The sequence below is a fragment of the Scophthalmus maximus genome, chromosome 11 (genome assembly GCF_022379125.1).
Source record: "Scophthalmus maximus strain ysfricsl-2021 chromosome 11, ASM2237912v1, whole genome shotgun sequence".
NCBI classification, from domain to species: domain Eukaryota; kingdom Metazoa; phylum Chordata; class Actinopteri; order Pleuronectiformes; family Scophthalmidae; genus Scophthalmus; species Scophthalmus maximus.
In genome coordinates, this window is record NC_061525.1 from 942,574 (window position 1) to 960,862 (window position 18,289).

General features: G+C 40.0%; 1 protein-coding gene across 1 annotated transcript in view; it reads left to right on the plus strand.

Moving 5' to 3' along the window:
* Positions 1–16,272, plus strand: part of nlk2 (nemo-like kinase, type 2) — a 51,996-nt gene extending 35,724 nt beyond the window's left edge. Inside the window, exons 7-11 of the mRNA XM_035622824.2 lie at positions 2,148–2,249; positions 4,846–4,932; positions 6,965–7,163; positions 10,156–10,249; positions 10,735–16,272. Coding sequence (XP_035478717.1) covers positions 2,148–2,249; positions 4,846–4,932; positions 6,965–7,163; positions 10,156–10,249; positions 10,735–10,789 — 537 coding nt within the window. The 3' untranslated portion in view covers positions 10,790–16,272. The remainder of the gene's footprint in view (positions 1–2,147; positions 2,250–4,845; positions 4,933–6,964; positions 7,164–10,155; positions 10,250–10,734) is intronic.
* Positions 16,273–18,289: the final 2,017 nt, after the last annotated feature.

Sequence of the window (18,289 nt, forward strand, 5' to 3'; positions counted from 1 at the left end):
GGGAGGTGGATGCTGGGAAAACAACGTTATTTGGTGCCACAGCAGCGGGATCACTAATAACAAGTAGCAGTGCAAATTGCGACGTGTTGCTGCTGCTGTCAAATGTCAGTGGGACAGAGCGGACAGTGGGATAACTTAAGAAAAAGAGGGCCGATACTACATCTTTCTACTCCTTCCCCAACATGTATTTAATTTGTGTTGCTTGTGTATTATTTTAAATGTACATCATAAAGAATCTCATTCATTCAAGGTGCAGGCAAAGAGGAACATGTCCGCAACTCAAAAAAAATCGCGAGCGCTGAGTGTGCAGCATTAATACTTATAATCGTTCTTCTCACATTTACTTTCTACAATCTGACTTCAGTTCACTACCTCACCATTTGTGTCGCCTATTCCCCTTGTCTCCAGAATGTGCGTCAGAGTGTCAGAGTTTGCTTACAGGTGCACACATGCTCCCGTCAAGTTTGTTTTTATAGATCACAACCTTTGCATGGGAATTGGCGCATACCACATTTATAAATGAGACCCCTGGTCACCCTAACTTGGGAACTCTGGTGTCAAAAATTATCTCTGAGTGTCCCACTCGTAATTACAACTTGAGGGGGCGGTCATGTTCAAGTTGGCAACTCGTGGGGATAAATCACAAACCCACTCAATAGGGAGGAGAAACTCAAAGAGGAAAAAAAAAGGCCATGAGAGTTCATCATCAGACAAAAATACTCGGTAATAGACTTATTGATGTTTCTGTGCTAGTATATCCTCAGTGTTACTTTTTTGTTTTTGTGATCATATCGTTCAAATGGCAAATGGACTGTATAGCGCTTTCCTAGCCTTGTCAACCACTCAAAGCGCTTTACAGGACAAGTCACATTCACCCATTCACACACACATTCTGCTATTTTAGTCAGGAGGAGCCATCAGAGGCAGGGGCGGAGTGCTGTGCTGCGCAGTGTGTAAACCTCACTCGCCGACACATCAAAATATGTACTAGCAACCAGATCAAGAGCTCTTGTGTTTAACGTTATTGCTAGCGCATCTGTCTTATATACAGAAGGTTTTGAGTTCAAAGCCAAGCCGGGATACATTATGGTCAACTTCCCTTCTGTTAGTTTATTTTCACAAATCGCACCCTGAACAACACTATAGTAAATGAATTCAGACAAATTAATTATTGTGTCATTTTACCCAGCCAACATTGAAATTCACACCTAGTTGTTTCAATTGCTAAAGAACTGGTCACAAACTCATATCATACCGCATAACAAACAGCGGAATTTGCCAATTCTTATGGTGCTACGTGTCAATCTGCATAGTTAGTGGTGGTCGGGCCTATTTGGTGGGAATGTCCATTTCCGTTTTTTAGTCCCAGTCCGTCCCTGGTCAGAGGCAATTTTAGGATTAAGTATCTTGCGCAAGAACACCTTGGCATGCTGACTGGGGGAAGCTGGGATGGAACCACCGACCTTCTGGTTTGTGGACGACTTCTATCTCTTGAGCCACAGCCCTGTTTACATTCCACTTTGTGCAATGTCAATTTTGGATGTTGTAAAAACTAACTGTACTTTCAGGTATCAGCATTTCTTCTCATATCATATTAATTCTTTATTCATGGTTCTGATGATGTTGCTTCTAATTAGCGACTGTGCCTCTTCCAGATGAACGCACTCGTAGCCAGATTGGAAAACCCAAGGTTAACTGAGACAGTTGATAACCAGCTTCATCGACCAGGTTATCCAGGATGGTCAATGTTAGACTCAGATCCTCTAGAGGACAGAGCACTGTTCTGAGATCAGATGTAAGGACAGATAACGCTAACACCTAGATGCTGTGTAATTGACATCCAGTTTCTTCAGTTTTTACCCAGCCTTTAACAATTAATTACCTTTATTTGTTTCTGCCACTACTTTAACATTATTGTAAATCATTTGCTTTTATTTTGGAATTTACAGCCAAATAAATTAATAGTATATATTAATGGGACAAATGAAGGTATAAAATATTGGTAAAGTTACATGGTGCTTGTGACGAATATCTAAATTGCAGGCAGTTCATAAATATACTGTAAAGAAAGAGCAAATGTTTTACTATGTTAAAAATGCGTGTGTGTGTGTGTGTTCTTGTGTTTTCGGCACTGTTGTGGCTTGTAGCTGGATTTGATCACGGACCTGTTGGGGACTCCCTCTATGGAGGCAATGAGGACGGCGTGTGAAGGTGCCCGTGCACACATTCTCAGAGGTCCTCACAAACAGGTAACCGGTCTTTCTTTGTCTTGCAGCCATACTGTACCTTTGTATGACAAAAATTAAAACTCAGCCCCCCCATCATTTGCAATTTGCAAAACTGATTATCAATATTTTATAAACCATTCATCACATCTATATTAGCTTTCAATTCAATTACTAAATCTCCAAATCACAACATACATAATCTCAAGGCACTACATATAATACTAATATTACAGAAAACCCCAAACATTTCCCACAATGAGCAAACAATAAGACCCAATTTTCTCAAGCGGTTAGGGGTAAGGAGAGAGACATAACTGTTGTATTAAAGCACTGTCACTGTTTGTCATAATGAAAACATTTAGTGATATAGTTGTAATGATTTTATAATAACAGCAGCAATAACTACAGCAACCATTAATAACAGTAGTCATTATATTTATAATGCTGATAATAAATAAAAGCGTAGTAATAATAATCATAATAATAATAATTGAGTCGTATGTGTCAGATCTGGACCCTGCAGCTCTGGAGTCAGAGAGAGAGAGAGAGAGAAATGATAAGTGCATGCATTCCCCTGCAGTCTAGGCCTAGAGCAGAATAACTAAGGGATTGTTCAGGGCTCACCAGTCCCGGCCCTATAAGCTTTATCGAAGAGGAAAGTTTTAAGCCTAAACTCAAATGTGGAGAGGGTGTCGGCCTCCTAAACCCAACATGGGAGCTGGTTCCAGAGGAGAGGAGCCTGGTGGCTGAAGGCCCTGCCTCCCATTCTAGTCTTAGAGACTCTGGGAACCACAAGTAGTCCTTTATTCGGAGAGTGAATTGATCTACTGGGATTATAAATTACAATGAGCACTTCAATATATGATGGTGCCAGATCATTAAGGGTTTTGTATGTTTGCAGAATCTACTGTATTCTGAATTATAAGCCAATGCAGAGTGCTAACACTGGAGAAACACAATATTTTCTAGTTCCTGTAAAAACTCATGCTGCAGCATTTTGGATTAACTGGAGGCTTTTCACAGACTTATTGGGGCATCCTAACAGTAATGAATTACAGTAGTCCAGTCTAGAAGTAACAAATGCATGGACTAGTTTTTCAGCATCCTTTTGAGATAGGATGTTTCTAATGTTCTTGATATTGCATAGGTGAAAGAAGGCTGTCCTAGAGACTTCTTTTATTTGTGAGCCAAAGGACATGTCCCGGTCAAAGGTAACTCCAAGGTTCCTCACAGTGGAGCTGGAGGCCAGAGTTATGCCATCCATGGTAACTATATGATCAGATAATGTTTCTCTGAGGTGTTTAGGGCCGAGTAAAATTACCTCAGTTTTGTCTGAATTTGGAAATAAAAAATGACACGTCATCCAGGCCTTTATGTCTTTAAGACAATCCTGAAGTTTATCTACCTGATTAGTACCATCTGGCTTTAAAGATAAATACAGCTAGGTAACATCTGCATAACAATGAAAAATTAGGTGGTGCTTTCTGATATTGCATAAGAGGAGAATATATAGGGTGAAAAGTATCGGCCCAGCACAGAACCTCCATGACTAACTTTTGTATGAATGGAAGAGTTGTTGTTAACATTAACAAACTAAGAAAGTAAGACTTAAACAAGTTTAGTGCTGTTCTTTAAATCCCAATAATATGCTCTAGTCTCTGTAATAGAATATTGTGGTCAATGGTGTCAAATGCAGCACTAAGATCTAACAGGACGAGAATACAGATATATCCACGAGGCCATGTGAGGTACAGCAAGGTCAGTGGATGAGATGGGAGGGAGTTGAGGAAGTTGTCCTGAAAGGATCTGTGGGACATTGAAGAATTTCAAACCACTTCTTTATAAAAGCCACTTATGACATCCTGCCAACACACAGGAACCTCAGTCAATGGTAAGATCCTACTGGCCCCCTCTGTCCAGCTACAGCAAACCTGAAGCACATCATTGCCGGCTGAAAGACAAGCTGCCTAGCAGCTACTCAGGAGACCAGAGGAACATCCATCAATACCCTGCCTCCTCCATCATCCCAATCTGCATCAATAAGGGAGTTTGTCCGTGAAGGTGTGTAGCAAACTGAGGTCTGCACGGTAAGACCAGAGACTGGGCAGCTGGGTGGGGTCCGGGACTGGAGGCTAGTGGCAGACCTGGAACAGAGGCTCTGCTTCCAACCTGGGATTGCCATTACCAACCTCAGACCAGACCTAGTGCTTTGGTCTCCTTCATTCCACACAGTTTACTTCATAGAGCTTACCATGCCTATGAATGCAAGAGCCTCAAGTATGCGGAGCTGGCAGCCACTGCTGAACAACATTGCTGGATGCTATGGTTCACCCAGTTGAAGTTGGTTGCAGGGACTTCGTAGGCAAGTCAGATGGGACACCAGGTGTCGCCAATGAGCCCTATGAAGGTGTTGTGGGGCCATCATCAAAACACCAGTGAAGGAGGGTGCCCACCTGATGACCAACCATTCAATTCCCATCACGCTTGTAACTTGAAAACCGCTTGATTGTATCATCTAGTCCTGAACCAAAGTATTCCCATAACCTATCAGCACCGGATCATTAATGTGCATGTGGAGCTCTGTACGTGGTTGAAGTGTTGTTTGTTTTGTCTGCAGCCATCCCTTCCTGTTCTTTACACACTGTCCAGCCAAGCAACCCATGAAGCCGTCCACCTCCTCTGCAGGATGCTGGTGTTTGATCAGGTCAGTCATTATCCTCCATATAATTTTGCATGTTTCTAATGAATAAAAGTGAGTCATTAAGATATACTTAAACTAACCGATGTGCGAGAGCAGCAAATTAAATGAAAAAACCCAAGGGTATACTTATTCAGTTCAAAAGATTTACAATTGGAATTGATTTATGAACAGAATTTTACTGACCATGACACTAAAAGGTGGAGATAAATCTACTCTAAATCTAATTTCTGTGATTTGAACCCTGCTGGTAAAGGCACATTTCGACATCCTGCGACATCTGAAGATTAATCAGTCTGAGTCCTTTGTTTGATAAACCATATTCCTCTTTGCCCGGCCGGGACCTCTCGGTTCATTTTCGATTTCCAAGAACAACCCCCTTACCTACCTCAAAAACGTGACAAACGACACACCGACACTTCTCTTTTATCTTGAGGCGCTACGGCGATTATTATATTAAGACAGAGCGCAACCGGCATCGCACATTCACTAGTGCAGCCAACTCTGCTTCTCTCCCCCACACACACACACACACACACACTGCTCCATGACATATCTTGCCCCAGTATCAGGTTTTCCTTCTCAATCTACACATAATGGGACAAATATGTACCTTTTGACGACAGATAGTATGGATGATCTTTGTAGCTTTTAGAGATTGAACATTAAATATAGTAAATAGACTATATATATATCGCTTTTGTCGTGTCATTTACCAATCAAAGTCACATCCACCCATTCACACAGTGCTGCTATGTACAGCGCTTTTTCAGTCTCATTCATACACTGTTGGAAGAGCTGTCAGAGGCAATTCAGGGTTAAGTGTCTTGCCCATGCGGACTGGCGGAAGCTGGGATCGAACTGCCAACCTTCATGTTAGAGGATGTTGTACTCTACCTCCTGAGCTACAGCCGCCCGATAGTATCCAAATGATTAAGAATAATTCATCAACAGCTACAACTTGTTAAATTAACTCGTTAACAACTTGCCAAATGAAACTTGGCTACAGTTTGATTTTTCAAACCTAATATGATCAATAATGTTAATTAATGCACATGTTTTCTTCAGTCCATGGGTGACCTGGACACACTTTCATCTGTTGTACCACCGTTATTCACGTGATTAGATAACATACAAAGTCAATGCAAAGAAGTGAGTAGCAATGACTTTGCGTCATTGATTTGGTAGAAATTCTCAGCTATAGCTTCTGTTGCTTCAATCGAAATATTTGAACTCGAGAAAAATTATTAGTGTGACATGTTGACACGATAGCCAATTAGTGTTGGGATCCTCCCTCCGTTACTGTCGTCAGACGGCCTGTCACTGTATCAGGAATGTAGCATCACTGCTGTCACTGTGTGTGTGCAGTCCGACTGAGCTGCTATCTGTGTTGTGACCAGGTGAAGAAGGAGCTGTGTGTGGCTTTCCCATCGACATTCCTGTCTGCCTTTGTTCATTCAACAGCTAATGATTATGTGGGTATGTGTACGTGTGTGTGTGGTTTGTGAGAGAAAGTGAAAGGAAGAATGGGCAAATATTTCCGTTAATTGTGCGAATGAAGCAAATAAGCACAAATGTTTCAGTGACCAAACACGTGCGAGCAAAGCCCGTCCGGTGTGAACCCACCATAACCGCAACTTTTACATCACCTTGTATGAAGAATGAAATTAATTGTGTGAAACCAGGGCTTAATATAAGCAGTAAGACACTTGCATGCATGCATACACACACACACACACACACACACACACACACAAACAAACAAATAATCGTTTCCTTACACAACTCAAGATCAGCAATACTTCTAAATCTTTTATTAGCAGCTATCTATTCAAAAAGTGGGACTGGAACAGTCCGTACCTCATCTTCAATGGTTCATGCTTATTTCACTCTGGTTGTATTGGAATGTTTGCATTTTAAATGAAGTCAATGGGACAGCCCAGCGATAATACCTTATTAATTTTTTACAAACCCTTCTTTCATTTATTTTGACATGTATTCTGAGTCCAACTTGTCTTACTTGTGTGTGTGTCTCCAGTCAAAGAGGATTTCAGCAAAGGATGCCCTGGCACACCCTTACCTGGACGAGGGTCGACTGCGATATCACACATGCATGTGCAAATGCTGCTACACCAGATCCTCTGGTCGCGTTTACACCAGTGACTTTGAGCCTGTCACTAGTCTCAAGTTTGATGATGGCTTTGAGAAGAACCTGAGCTCTGTGAGACAGGTCAAAGGTAAGTTTATCTGTATTAAAAGACATTTGAACATTGACAACAGGATTTCAAAAAGAGTCATAAATAAAGTGGGAGTCAGTTTGATTCGCATCAAAATGCCTGTAGAATGTTCTACTAAACACAATATCATTCATTGTCAGTGTTGTGTGAAATGAAGAGAAAACAGAATGTGCTGCATACAGAAAGGAAAGAGTAGCTGTGCTGGCAGATACTAGCAGTTACAGAAAGTGGATAATGATGTTTGTGGCATAGCTGATTTGGAGAGGAAAATGAAAACATTTCAGGAGCAACAATGTTGGAGTGTTGGATGTGACATACAGTACTCATGGATCTTATTTCATAATACCCATATTTTCATCTATTGAGTCTGTCTGGTGCTATATGGCTGGAGAACTCCACCTTAATGTTGATAAAGGTGCCATATGTACTGTTCTTGTTGAGCTCACATTTAGGGACAGAGTGTTTTTTGTGTTTGCAGTAAGATATGATAAGAAGAGGGCACCATATTTGGAACTGCAAGGTTTTTTGAAAATTGTCTACATGTGCAGTTTTACAGAAGCCACAAATAAAGGCATATGTAGAAATAGAAAGTGAATAATAGAATAATGAAGCAATTCTTTTTTTATTTTTCAATAATGTAGCATGAACAAATATTGGACAGATGTTTTGACCATCAGTCAACAGTTCTGTTTTAAAAGTAAATGTGACACGTATATCAACAGCACCTACACCTCCATGTCTCTATATTACATATATATACATTATAGTGTTCTATATGTATGTGTGTGATATTTGGAATTACACAATTGAATTGGTTTAAGTAAACATTCCCTAAATTATCACAATTTGGAAAGCACTGTTGCAGTTAGTCTTAGCACCAGCTATGGTTCAGGTGATAGAGCTGATCATTCATTAACCAGAATGGTCAGCGGTTGATCTCCGGCTCCTCCAGTCCATATGTCGTTGGGCATGACACTGAACTCCAAATTACCCCTGACGGCTGTTGGCAGTATGTGAATGATGTGTGTGTGAAAAGGTTAGTGTGACTGTAAAGCATTTTGAGTGGTAGCTAATAGGTTAATGCAAGTTATGAATCGCCCCTGGATCGAAAGGGGGGGTGATGTGTACTTATATAGAGGCTAATATAGCATGGACTCTCGTTTTGACCAAATGTTATGGAAACAGATCAATCTCACCACAACATAAAAAAATATGGTGGAAAAGTGATACTATCACATTTGGACACAACAGTACGACAAAGGATCAGCTGGATGTATGATTAAGAAAGAGTGTGTACTCTAGTGCAGCAAAATCATGATGCTAATTTGGCAACACATCTCTAACTGATTCACTACCTGGGGGATGAGACTGTGCATGTGCCAAGAAAACATGGCTATGCAAGTCAGAACGAGTATTCATTTCTTCAAGAAAAAAACAATTTTTGCAGACATTCGACCGGTCCACCTTATCTACAGCCTGCAGAGGCAATGTGAGCATGGCGAGGTCCGGTGAAACGGAGTTGGTTGCAGCAGTGAATGTCCGGTGCAGGTTACAGTCTGTCTGTTCATGAACGCCACAGCGTCTAAAGACAAATTAGAAGCTTCTCTGTTATTTATTGCTGTTGAGGAAGTAAACGGATTGATTCCCAGTTGGAGCAGACAACACTTCAGCCTCGGAGAAAGTAAAAGCACATCTCCCCTGGAGGAAAAGACTCGAACTCAGATGCTCACGCGAGTTAGGCGACACAAAAAATTGCGTCAAACAGCGACAAACATAAACTATGTCTTCCCTTAATATTTTGTCACAATAAGTTGTGTTTTCATCAATAAATTTGCTCCTGTTAGCACAAAGACAACCTGTCACTCTGATATGACCATCACAGGCTGCTATGACGTCATTACGGACCACTACAAAGAGTGTTTGTAGAGAAAGATAAACACCTGTCTTTGCTAAAACAGTTGTATTTAGATGGAATAAATACTTAAAGAGACATACAAGTGAAATTAAATGAGTTTTAAAGTGAGGAAACCACAAATGGAACAGCTGACCATGTTAAGCCTGTAACCTTGCTCTGTTGTGCTATGGATCAAAACAAAAGGACTTTGTCCCCCTGAAATGATCCTCTAGATAGCTGTAAATATCAAACAAAATGTATTCAATTTTAACTTTCATTTATCACTTTATATTAATTACAATTACACAGTTAAAACATAGTTTACTAACAATTTCATCCCTTATTGCATGTCAAGTCAGCCCCATATGCTGAACTTCTAAAATGAGCAGGAACACAGATTCATCTGGCAGAGGAACAAATCACTCACCCAACTACAGCAAACTAAAGCCAGAATTCAGATCCACCTAATAAAAGCACAGTTTCAAATGTATTATTTTTTAAATCTTTTTTTATGTATTTGTTGTGGCTCAAATGAGGGTCTGGCAGTTTAAAAGATCCAAACGGAAAGGGGTGTTTGTATTGTTTTCTGTTTATTCATATAAATACACTTTTAGTGACTCATTTTTCTACCTGTTGTTGTTCACATACCATAGTAGCATTCAGTGTGATATGCAGGTCCATTGAAACCACTGGTAATCCGGATTTGGTAATCTTGAAAAGTTTGTATGTGGGTAAGGGTGATCCAATCCAATGTTGCTTTGAGTAAACTGGATAACGTGATCCTGAATAGCAAAATATAGGATTGCCAAATCCGGATCATTTTAATTCAGATTACAATTAGGCCCAACTCTAGTCAACTCAATTCAAGATTATGAACACTGCTTCCTGCCTATCTGACAAAGTGCTACAGTTGGATTAAAAAAGCATGTTGACATGAAATTATTTTTGGTAATGGCCATCATAAAGAAAGATTTTACTCCTGCAAATGGGAGAAATGTTGTCTAAAGTATTTAAAAGATCTGTTTTGATGTTAGTTTGAAATCAAAGGAGGAATTAGTTTCTTAATATGTCTGTGCTTCTGGTGTGTTTTCCCCTCAGAGATTATCCATCAATTCATTCTGGAACAGCAGAAGGGGAGTCGGGTGCCACTCTGCATCAATCCTCAGTCAGCAGCTTTCAGAAGCTTCATCAGGTAGAACGCTCTTTGTATGAAATGTCCTTAAAAATTGTGTATAACATACATGTTAATCAGCCAGCTTCAGATTTTAAGAAAGTTGTATTGTATTAACTTTTTGATTCTTTGTGCTCAGCTGCAGACTCACTTTATTAATATCAGTGTTATCTGAAGGAGACAATGTATCTCTGTTGCACAGTGTAAAGTTTATTCCTTTTGCTGCTAGTTTTTACTGCTCTCTTGCAGTATGTCATCACTAACTAACACACACTAACACCAATCAATGTATTAAGTTTAAATGTCCCAACTGAAATTACACATCTCATAACAGCAAGACTCAGGGATGGTTTAAACATTTAGGCCATTCAGTTGGGATAATTGCATATATTTGTAAAAGCCATCTTTTCAACATTTGTTTAACCAAAACATGTTGAATCAGGGAACAAATGCAGATCCATGAAAGGCTAATATAATGTTTATCCACTTGGCCTCCTGTTGAACAGCTCCACAGTTGCTCAGCCCTCTGAAATGCCTCCATCTCCATTGGTGTGGGAGTAGCTGCTGCTGTGTGACTTCATCTTTCCCTACTGACAAGCTACTAAACTGGGAACAAGATGGCATCTCAGCATCTTCACTTATCTGTGTAGCATGTCACTGGTCTGCTGTGTGTATGCCCACATATGAAAGAAAAGAAAATCAATCCACTGGAAACTGCTTCATGGTTGTATTAGAGGGTTTGGTATGCAAATTAATAAAACAAATGCTCTGAAGGCCAAATCTGAATGTTTAAAAAAACATGTTTATTAATCATTAATATATAATGTAGTACATTTGATTATATATATAGACCAAATATTAGATATATGAATATACATATATATAAATATCAAATATAGACCATATATTTTAAAATGTATCATCACAAAATTTCCAATAATATTGGGTTCCTTATTCCCACCTTCACCTGTGTATTGGTTAATTCTGCCCAGTTGTAGGCTACTTCTCATTTAGACAATTGATTGTAATTGGGTTAAGAGACAGCATTTTATAACTGTAAGCTCCCCATATTTTCTAAAAACAATTTCATTAAATGAATTGTCCCCCTTCACATTTGGCTATGGGTTTACTCATGAAACAGTTAATTTGCCAAAGAGGAGGAGCCTCATGTATAAATGATGCACAGTCATTCACTCATACAGTACACCCGCAACAAGGCACCACTTGCAAGGCAAAACGTAATGGAGGCAAATTAAACAACTGTTTTCATTATGATTATGAGAAATTGACACCACAAATACCAGATGTATCTGCATCATATTAGTAAAATGTAAGGCATTTTCAAATTCAATGGCACCAAACATTTGATTTAACTCATTGTAGTTTCTGAGATACAGAAAATAGTCACAAGGGGTTACTCATTTTAACACTGGAGATGCAGGTACCTATGATCACATGATCAAAAACGTGAATTCACTTAATGAACTTTAGAAAAGATTTTCCAATGCACTTTTGGGGAGAATATTGAGAAATGTAGCTCCATGTTTAATGTACATTAAATGTCTTGTGTACGCATTTATACATGAGGCCCCATAATATTTATGATGAAACTAAACCTGACTCGATATGTACATGTGTATAGGTCAGTCATTGTACCCAGTGACCACACCAACAACCTTTGTGTCTTTTGGGAATAATTTGGAATCTTTTTGATGGTTGCTCAGAGAAAATAGTGTTTAGTTGTTGAGAACATGAAGGTAAAGGTCTAAATGTTCATCTGTGTTCTACATGAATGACATGAAATGAGCTGAAAAAGGGATCAGACCAAGAGGTTTTCTTGTACTACACCTCGCTTCCTAACAAGATGACACATCTCACCAGACTTCACAAGGCCTGCAGTCACCGACTCAGTGGCGTATGGCTAAGTAGTTCATCAGCCTTAAGCTGGGCTTACACTGTGACTTTTGAAATATTGTTCTTAAATTCCATATCACACAACATTTGTCTGAGATAGAAAGTCAAAGCTCACAATGTCTGTGCTCACTGTATAGTCACCTAGCCAGGACCTGACTGCTCACTGCAATCTGCCATCTTGAGGCCGTGGCTGCTGTGTATATTTGTTAAGGCCACTTGGTGTAGGACAGAGGTGCCTAAAAGCAAATTAACCTATGAACAAACAACAATAATGCTTAATTATATTGACTCAAATCAATACAATACATTAACAAAGTTAAACATTCCTATACTATTGGTTTTAGCCACATTATAGAGAGCGGCACAGAAAACATGGTAACGTTATTGACTTTGAAACTGGGCCGTGCCGCACCAAAATGAGTCCAAAAAACCCACAATGTTTGTCGTGTGGAACAGTGGCATATAATTGATGGAGGGCCGCCGTCAATGCTCGTGCATGTGCAATTAACCGCAGTGCCGAAGCACGGTACAGTTGCACTCACACTGGTCAAACAAACTAGACTTTAGCCATGAATCCTGCTTGGGCACGGTACGAATGCCAAGTGTGTGTCCCCTGGGTTACTCGACAATAACTGTGCTTGGTGGCAAATTTCGCTTAATCAGCTGGCAACACTGTCATAGCCACTGATATAAAACCAGACTTTTCAGCCTTGGTTGGTCCTCAGGTAGGCTCTCGCATCACTGCCTTTTGGAAGCTGTAGCCATTGGCTTCAGGCAGGCCTGCATGAAGTCAGGAAGTGTTCTCCCAAAGGGAAGAAGCACAAGGAGACTGTTGTCTCCCTGCAGGGAGAGGGAGGAAAGACATACGTGAAGGGGAGATGGGGTCTTATTGGCCTGGTGAGCCCCTGGGTTCTGGAACACAGATTTCACACCTAGGTGGGAAAAGGTGAAGGACAATGGGAGACTGAGTTCCATTGCTTTCGTTTTTCTTTTGAAAAAAGGAGCGCTGGGTAAAATCTTCCGTTTTGTGTGGGTGAGGCCCAACACATCTGAGGTTCATCTGATCGCTCCTCAATGTTTACTGCACAAAGAAGCTGAAATTCATGCGACTCTAACGTCAGGAAAAAATCGGTTGAAGTTGCACAGTGTATGCCCAGTTTAACGGAGTAGTGAATGAAGAACGTTTGCCTACTAATGTCATGGCTGGGACAGTGAGGTCACTCACTTACTCAGCCAAACTAAGCAAAGAGTCTGGAAAGGAAGACCGTGGTAGCTCACAGCAGGAAACATCCAGTCTTCCACTTGAAGCCTTTAACAGGTCTGCTTTGCTCTTTCTTCTGTGGACTAGAAGGACAGAGGAGAACAGCCATTATGCTATGAACAAAATATTAACATGAAAACAAAATGTACCAGCAATATCAATTTTTGAAGAGTGTTCGTTCTTTGTTCTGTCTTCTTGAATATATGACCACATATACGACAAACTCTTATTCATGGATTGCATTCAAGCATCTCATCATAAAACAGAAATAAGTAGCACATGAATTATGTAAAATTAACTTTTGGTCTAATCTCATTTTGTAATTTTTCTAACTGGTATGTCCCTCCTTATACATGGAAACTGTTTCCAGAAAAAGAGCTTTGAAGAAAATAATTTAATATATTTATAGAATTGTTTTCTATTACTTATCATGCGCATGCATTCTTCTCACACCTCAAAGTATGTTAGTGTACATATGTGAAAATAGAGAAGCAGCCCTACACCAACCATATTAACAATGCCACTGTATAGAAATTGTATTAGCCTGCACATTTCAAAGGCTGTGAAGTTATTTTTTTTAACTTGCATACAAGTGTATATATTGATTTTTAGTCTGCAACTAGGATGTGTAGAGCATAATGATTCAGAGAATACACAGTCATGTTAACTGGATCTTTTATGAACAGAGTTGTAGATGTACTGAAGGAGAAACTGTCTTTTGCTATTTTTGTGTGAATATGTATATAAAGTATTTACCATGTTGGTGTCTACCTCTTGGCCTCAATAACTTGGCTTTGTTTACCTCCACACTTCTGATTTCATGTGGTGATTAATTGAAAACACTTGAATGTCCATTCAAGCTTTTATACTGAAATAAAAGATAACATTCATGAATAAATATGTATATATTTCCCAGCAACGACCAAGTGCAAAGCATTCACTTGACATTTTGAATCATCAGATCAATGATACAAAATGTCATCAATATTACAAAGCCCGGCCAATAGCCAAGAGTTTTCTGACTGTTTGATAGCGTAGGACCTGATGGGGTGGGCGAGTCAAGACTTCTACCACAGTGGCTGTGTTCAAAGCACAGTCAAAAACTTGAGTTCACTTTCATAATATTCACATAATCTTCTTCTTTGGACTTCTTGTTAACAATCTGAGAAGTAGACAAGTGTTTTATTAATTCTTTGCAGGTTGTATATATTGTAAAACCTGTAAAGAATTAATAAAACACTTGTCTACTTCTCAGAATTTATTAAAAAAAAAATGTCATCAAACCTGTAATTTGGTAAAAAGTTCAGTAGCTTTTAATGAAATCAGAATCCAGTATTGAATTTCAAAAGGATTCAGATTCAATTTTCAATCCTCTTGTGAATGGTGTTGGGGTTTGGCTTTCAACATGTCTAAATTGTAACTAAAACAATCAGTCAGTGTAAAAGTTCAGTAAGAGATTCCTGATCCTTCCCAACTCCGAACCGGATCTGAGATTGAACTGTATCAGAAACCAGCCTTACCAGTATATCCATTTATTTGTATTCATTTTTACAGCTGTGGCTTCTTCTCTAAGTATGTTGAGTCATATTTCTTCCAACAACACAAATGTTCCATCTGAAGACCTTATTGTACAGTTTCTAGGAGAGGTCAATACACTGCAGCCATAGAAAACTGAAATAGTAAATTCCCTAAACATATCAGCATTTAGAAACTGGCAAGCAACACTAAACAGCAACAAAAAAAATCAGAGATTGATAATGTCTGAACATTAGTTATTTAATTTGGAATGTTCATCATCTGATATTACTGGAGAAATATACATAACGCCATAATCAAACGTTGCAAAAAAATAGCTTTCCTTATTGTGTTATTGTATATGTGGTGTGGTTGAACTTTGTGAACGCAGCTAATGTCTGAAGGCTGCTGCTGTGTTTAAAGATGGAAGAGATATTAAAGAGCGACTCCCACGCTCCAACAACAAATCTTGATCAAGACCAAATTGAAAATGTTTACCGGGTGAAATCTTCACCTCGCAGTCAAACAGCAGCTTTGTTACTAAAGCACAGTACAAGTGTCTGCAGTGATTCTATCACTCTTTCCAGACATCTGTCATGTGTGCAGTTATAGTGTTCTTGTTTTTGCAGTCACCTATCTTGTGTGTCAAACTATCAATGTGTTACTTTATTAACTTAAGTCCCCTTAAGTTCTAAGTTTATGGTACGTTGTCTGATGTCAACATTGTTTTCCTATATATTAGGGTTAACAGGCAGTGCACTGAGCTCAAATGAGCCAAATGTACGAAAGCATCACTTCCATTGTTTTACCCTAAAACTATGATAGGTTCTGTCTTATATTAGTCTTGTTTGTGGAACATCTCTTAACAAGCTCTTCAGGAGAAAGAATTGGATTTTCTCAGGAATGAACACAGCTACCAGTGGTATACATGGTCACTCTCCCTCCAGATCACCTGTATTAACTCGTGTTGATATAGTTGTTTCCTGTATTTAATTTTGTGAATGAAGTACTTGAATGAAATGATCATTTTGGACCCTTGTAGAGTAACAACTCACAAACTTTGTGTGAGTGACTAAGTACAACTCAAGTACAGGACTATTTGGATTCATATAATTGGCTTTGTTAAACCATGTTTGTATATTTAATGTTTGACTCACTGTTTTACAATGCACTGTTATTTGAATAGACATTGCAGTATATAAAGTACACTAATGTATCTAATTAACTCATTCAGGCAGTTGGCTAATAACTAGATTCAGAATTTTGCAGCCGACAGTTGTGATTTTAGAGAGAGTGTGTTCTGCTCAAAATGCTCTTGATGAAAACATTAAATGAACATTTAAATAATGCCAAACTTTGTTGTAATACTTGTCTCTCAAATTGCCAAATCTAAATACCAGAACACAACAGCCACACTTCAAACCACATGTTTAATAATAAGATGAGGCCTGAACGATATCCTGTATGTATATATCCATACAGCTCAGCTAATTAAACAATTTTGAAATTTATATATACAGACATAAATATATAAGTGTATCTATCAGGTAAATATGTGGACACGTCAGGGAGCCCTCTCGTGTAGTGTGAGCTGTGATAGGCAGTGAGTGTGTCGACCTGGAAACCACAACAATACTCTTCATACATATTTTCTGCCTTTTCCGGGTTTCTGAAAAAAATCACCACGCAGACTTCATACAGGGTTTGTTCCTGTCATGTGTGTGTTCACTGCAACATATGATGAGCGCAAGCTCGAACAGATTTAATACGGAACCACATTAATGATTCAAGTTATTTCTCTCCGTCCGCACAAGACAGCGAGCGTCCACTCAAACAATCAATCTTGCGATATATTGATCACTTTTCTTTTTGACGTCCATCATGAAAGTGACAAACAATTCCTGTTTTGCGCATGTACCGCATATTTTCCTGTGTCACTTCTCGCGTGTTTTCGGGACAAAACGTACTTTGGAGACATTTCTCCTGGTGAAGGATCTGTAGGGTGTGAACCCCATCACAAATGAGTCACGTAGTGTGAACATCACAATGACTGAAAGCCTGTGACTACTAGACAGCATGTTGTGTAGTCAAACAGGTCATGTCGTCAAACAGGTCAGTCGCCACAGGAAGTAAACAAAACCCAGCTGCTTCAATTGAGTTACATTTTTTAAACTCTTAAAATATTTCAAAATCAGCCCTTTATATATTAGGGATGTAACAATACATGTGTTGAACTGTTCAGTACGGGGCTTTCGGTTTGGCACACGTTGCAAACCTGTAATGGGTGTGTATTTAGGACCCAAATGCAGTAATGATAATCCAGGTATAGTTGGTAATGACCTTTAGTTCCATAGTTCAGGCGAGGAATCGGCGTACTCACTCAGCAGCTCAGGGTAGAGTGAAGCTTCCGTTAGAAAGCAGGAGACTTAGTCAGGAGAGCCGGGGGGTTCGGAACCAGAGGAGGCGATCAGCAGAGCAGACGAACCAGAGAGGGACAGGCGGGAGGGAGAGTCAAGGCCATGCGGGGAGTCGAGGAGCCGTGGTCGGGGACAGAAGGCCATGGTGATATCCGTGAAGGCGACAAGACGGGGTAGTCGGAGGCAGGCAGGGTCGAAAACAGGAACGCAGAGTACAATGAACAATCTGTCAGAGAGTGAACGGTGAGGAGAGTCTACAACCAGCTGGCTTGGTGATCAGAGGCAGCTGAGTGCAACAGGTGAGGAGAGTTGGGCTGATGAGGTGGGCGTGGCCGGCAGGTGAGAAGGAGGAGGGGCCGGTGGAAAAGTACAGGGAGGTGAGGTGGAAGAGATGACGGAGGTGAGGAGAATGCAGACTGTGACAAAACCAAACGATTCGTTGTAATCCTAAATGCACCTTCAAATGTGTGACATATAATGTTCCTCAACAAGGAAGAGGCAGTCTACACTACGTCACAGGCAGCGTGCTGTCGGCTCCTCCCCTCCCCAGAGCAAAACATCGCTCTCCAGTGCCCCTGACTCCGGCTCCAGGCACACTAAGCTAAGCTAGCCTGTTGCAATATGGCTAGTAATGTTTTTAAAACAATGGTATGTCGCATCCGTTGCATCCGTCTCACTGGGACTACTTCAGACAGATTTCTTCAGACTCATTTACGTCGACATCCCCCAGCATGTCAATAGGTGGAACTAGATGGAAACAAGGAGCAACACACACGCTACAAACTACCCGCGCAGCGTTTAGGAGCCGTTCACCCGATTCAATCAGGGAAAAATATATAAAGGTGTCAATTGGCACATTTATAGCCGCAGATTCCTGTAACAAAACAAAAACCCGAACAACAGAGCAAACTTTCTGAAGCCCCTGTCAAGCAGCACGTGAAGGGCTACACAAAG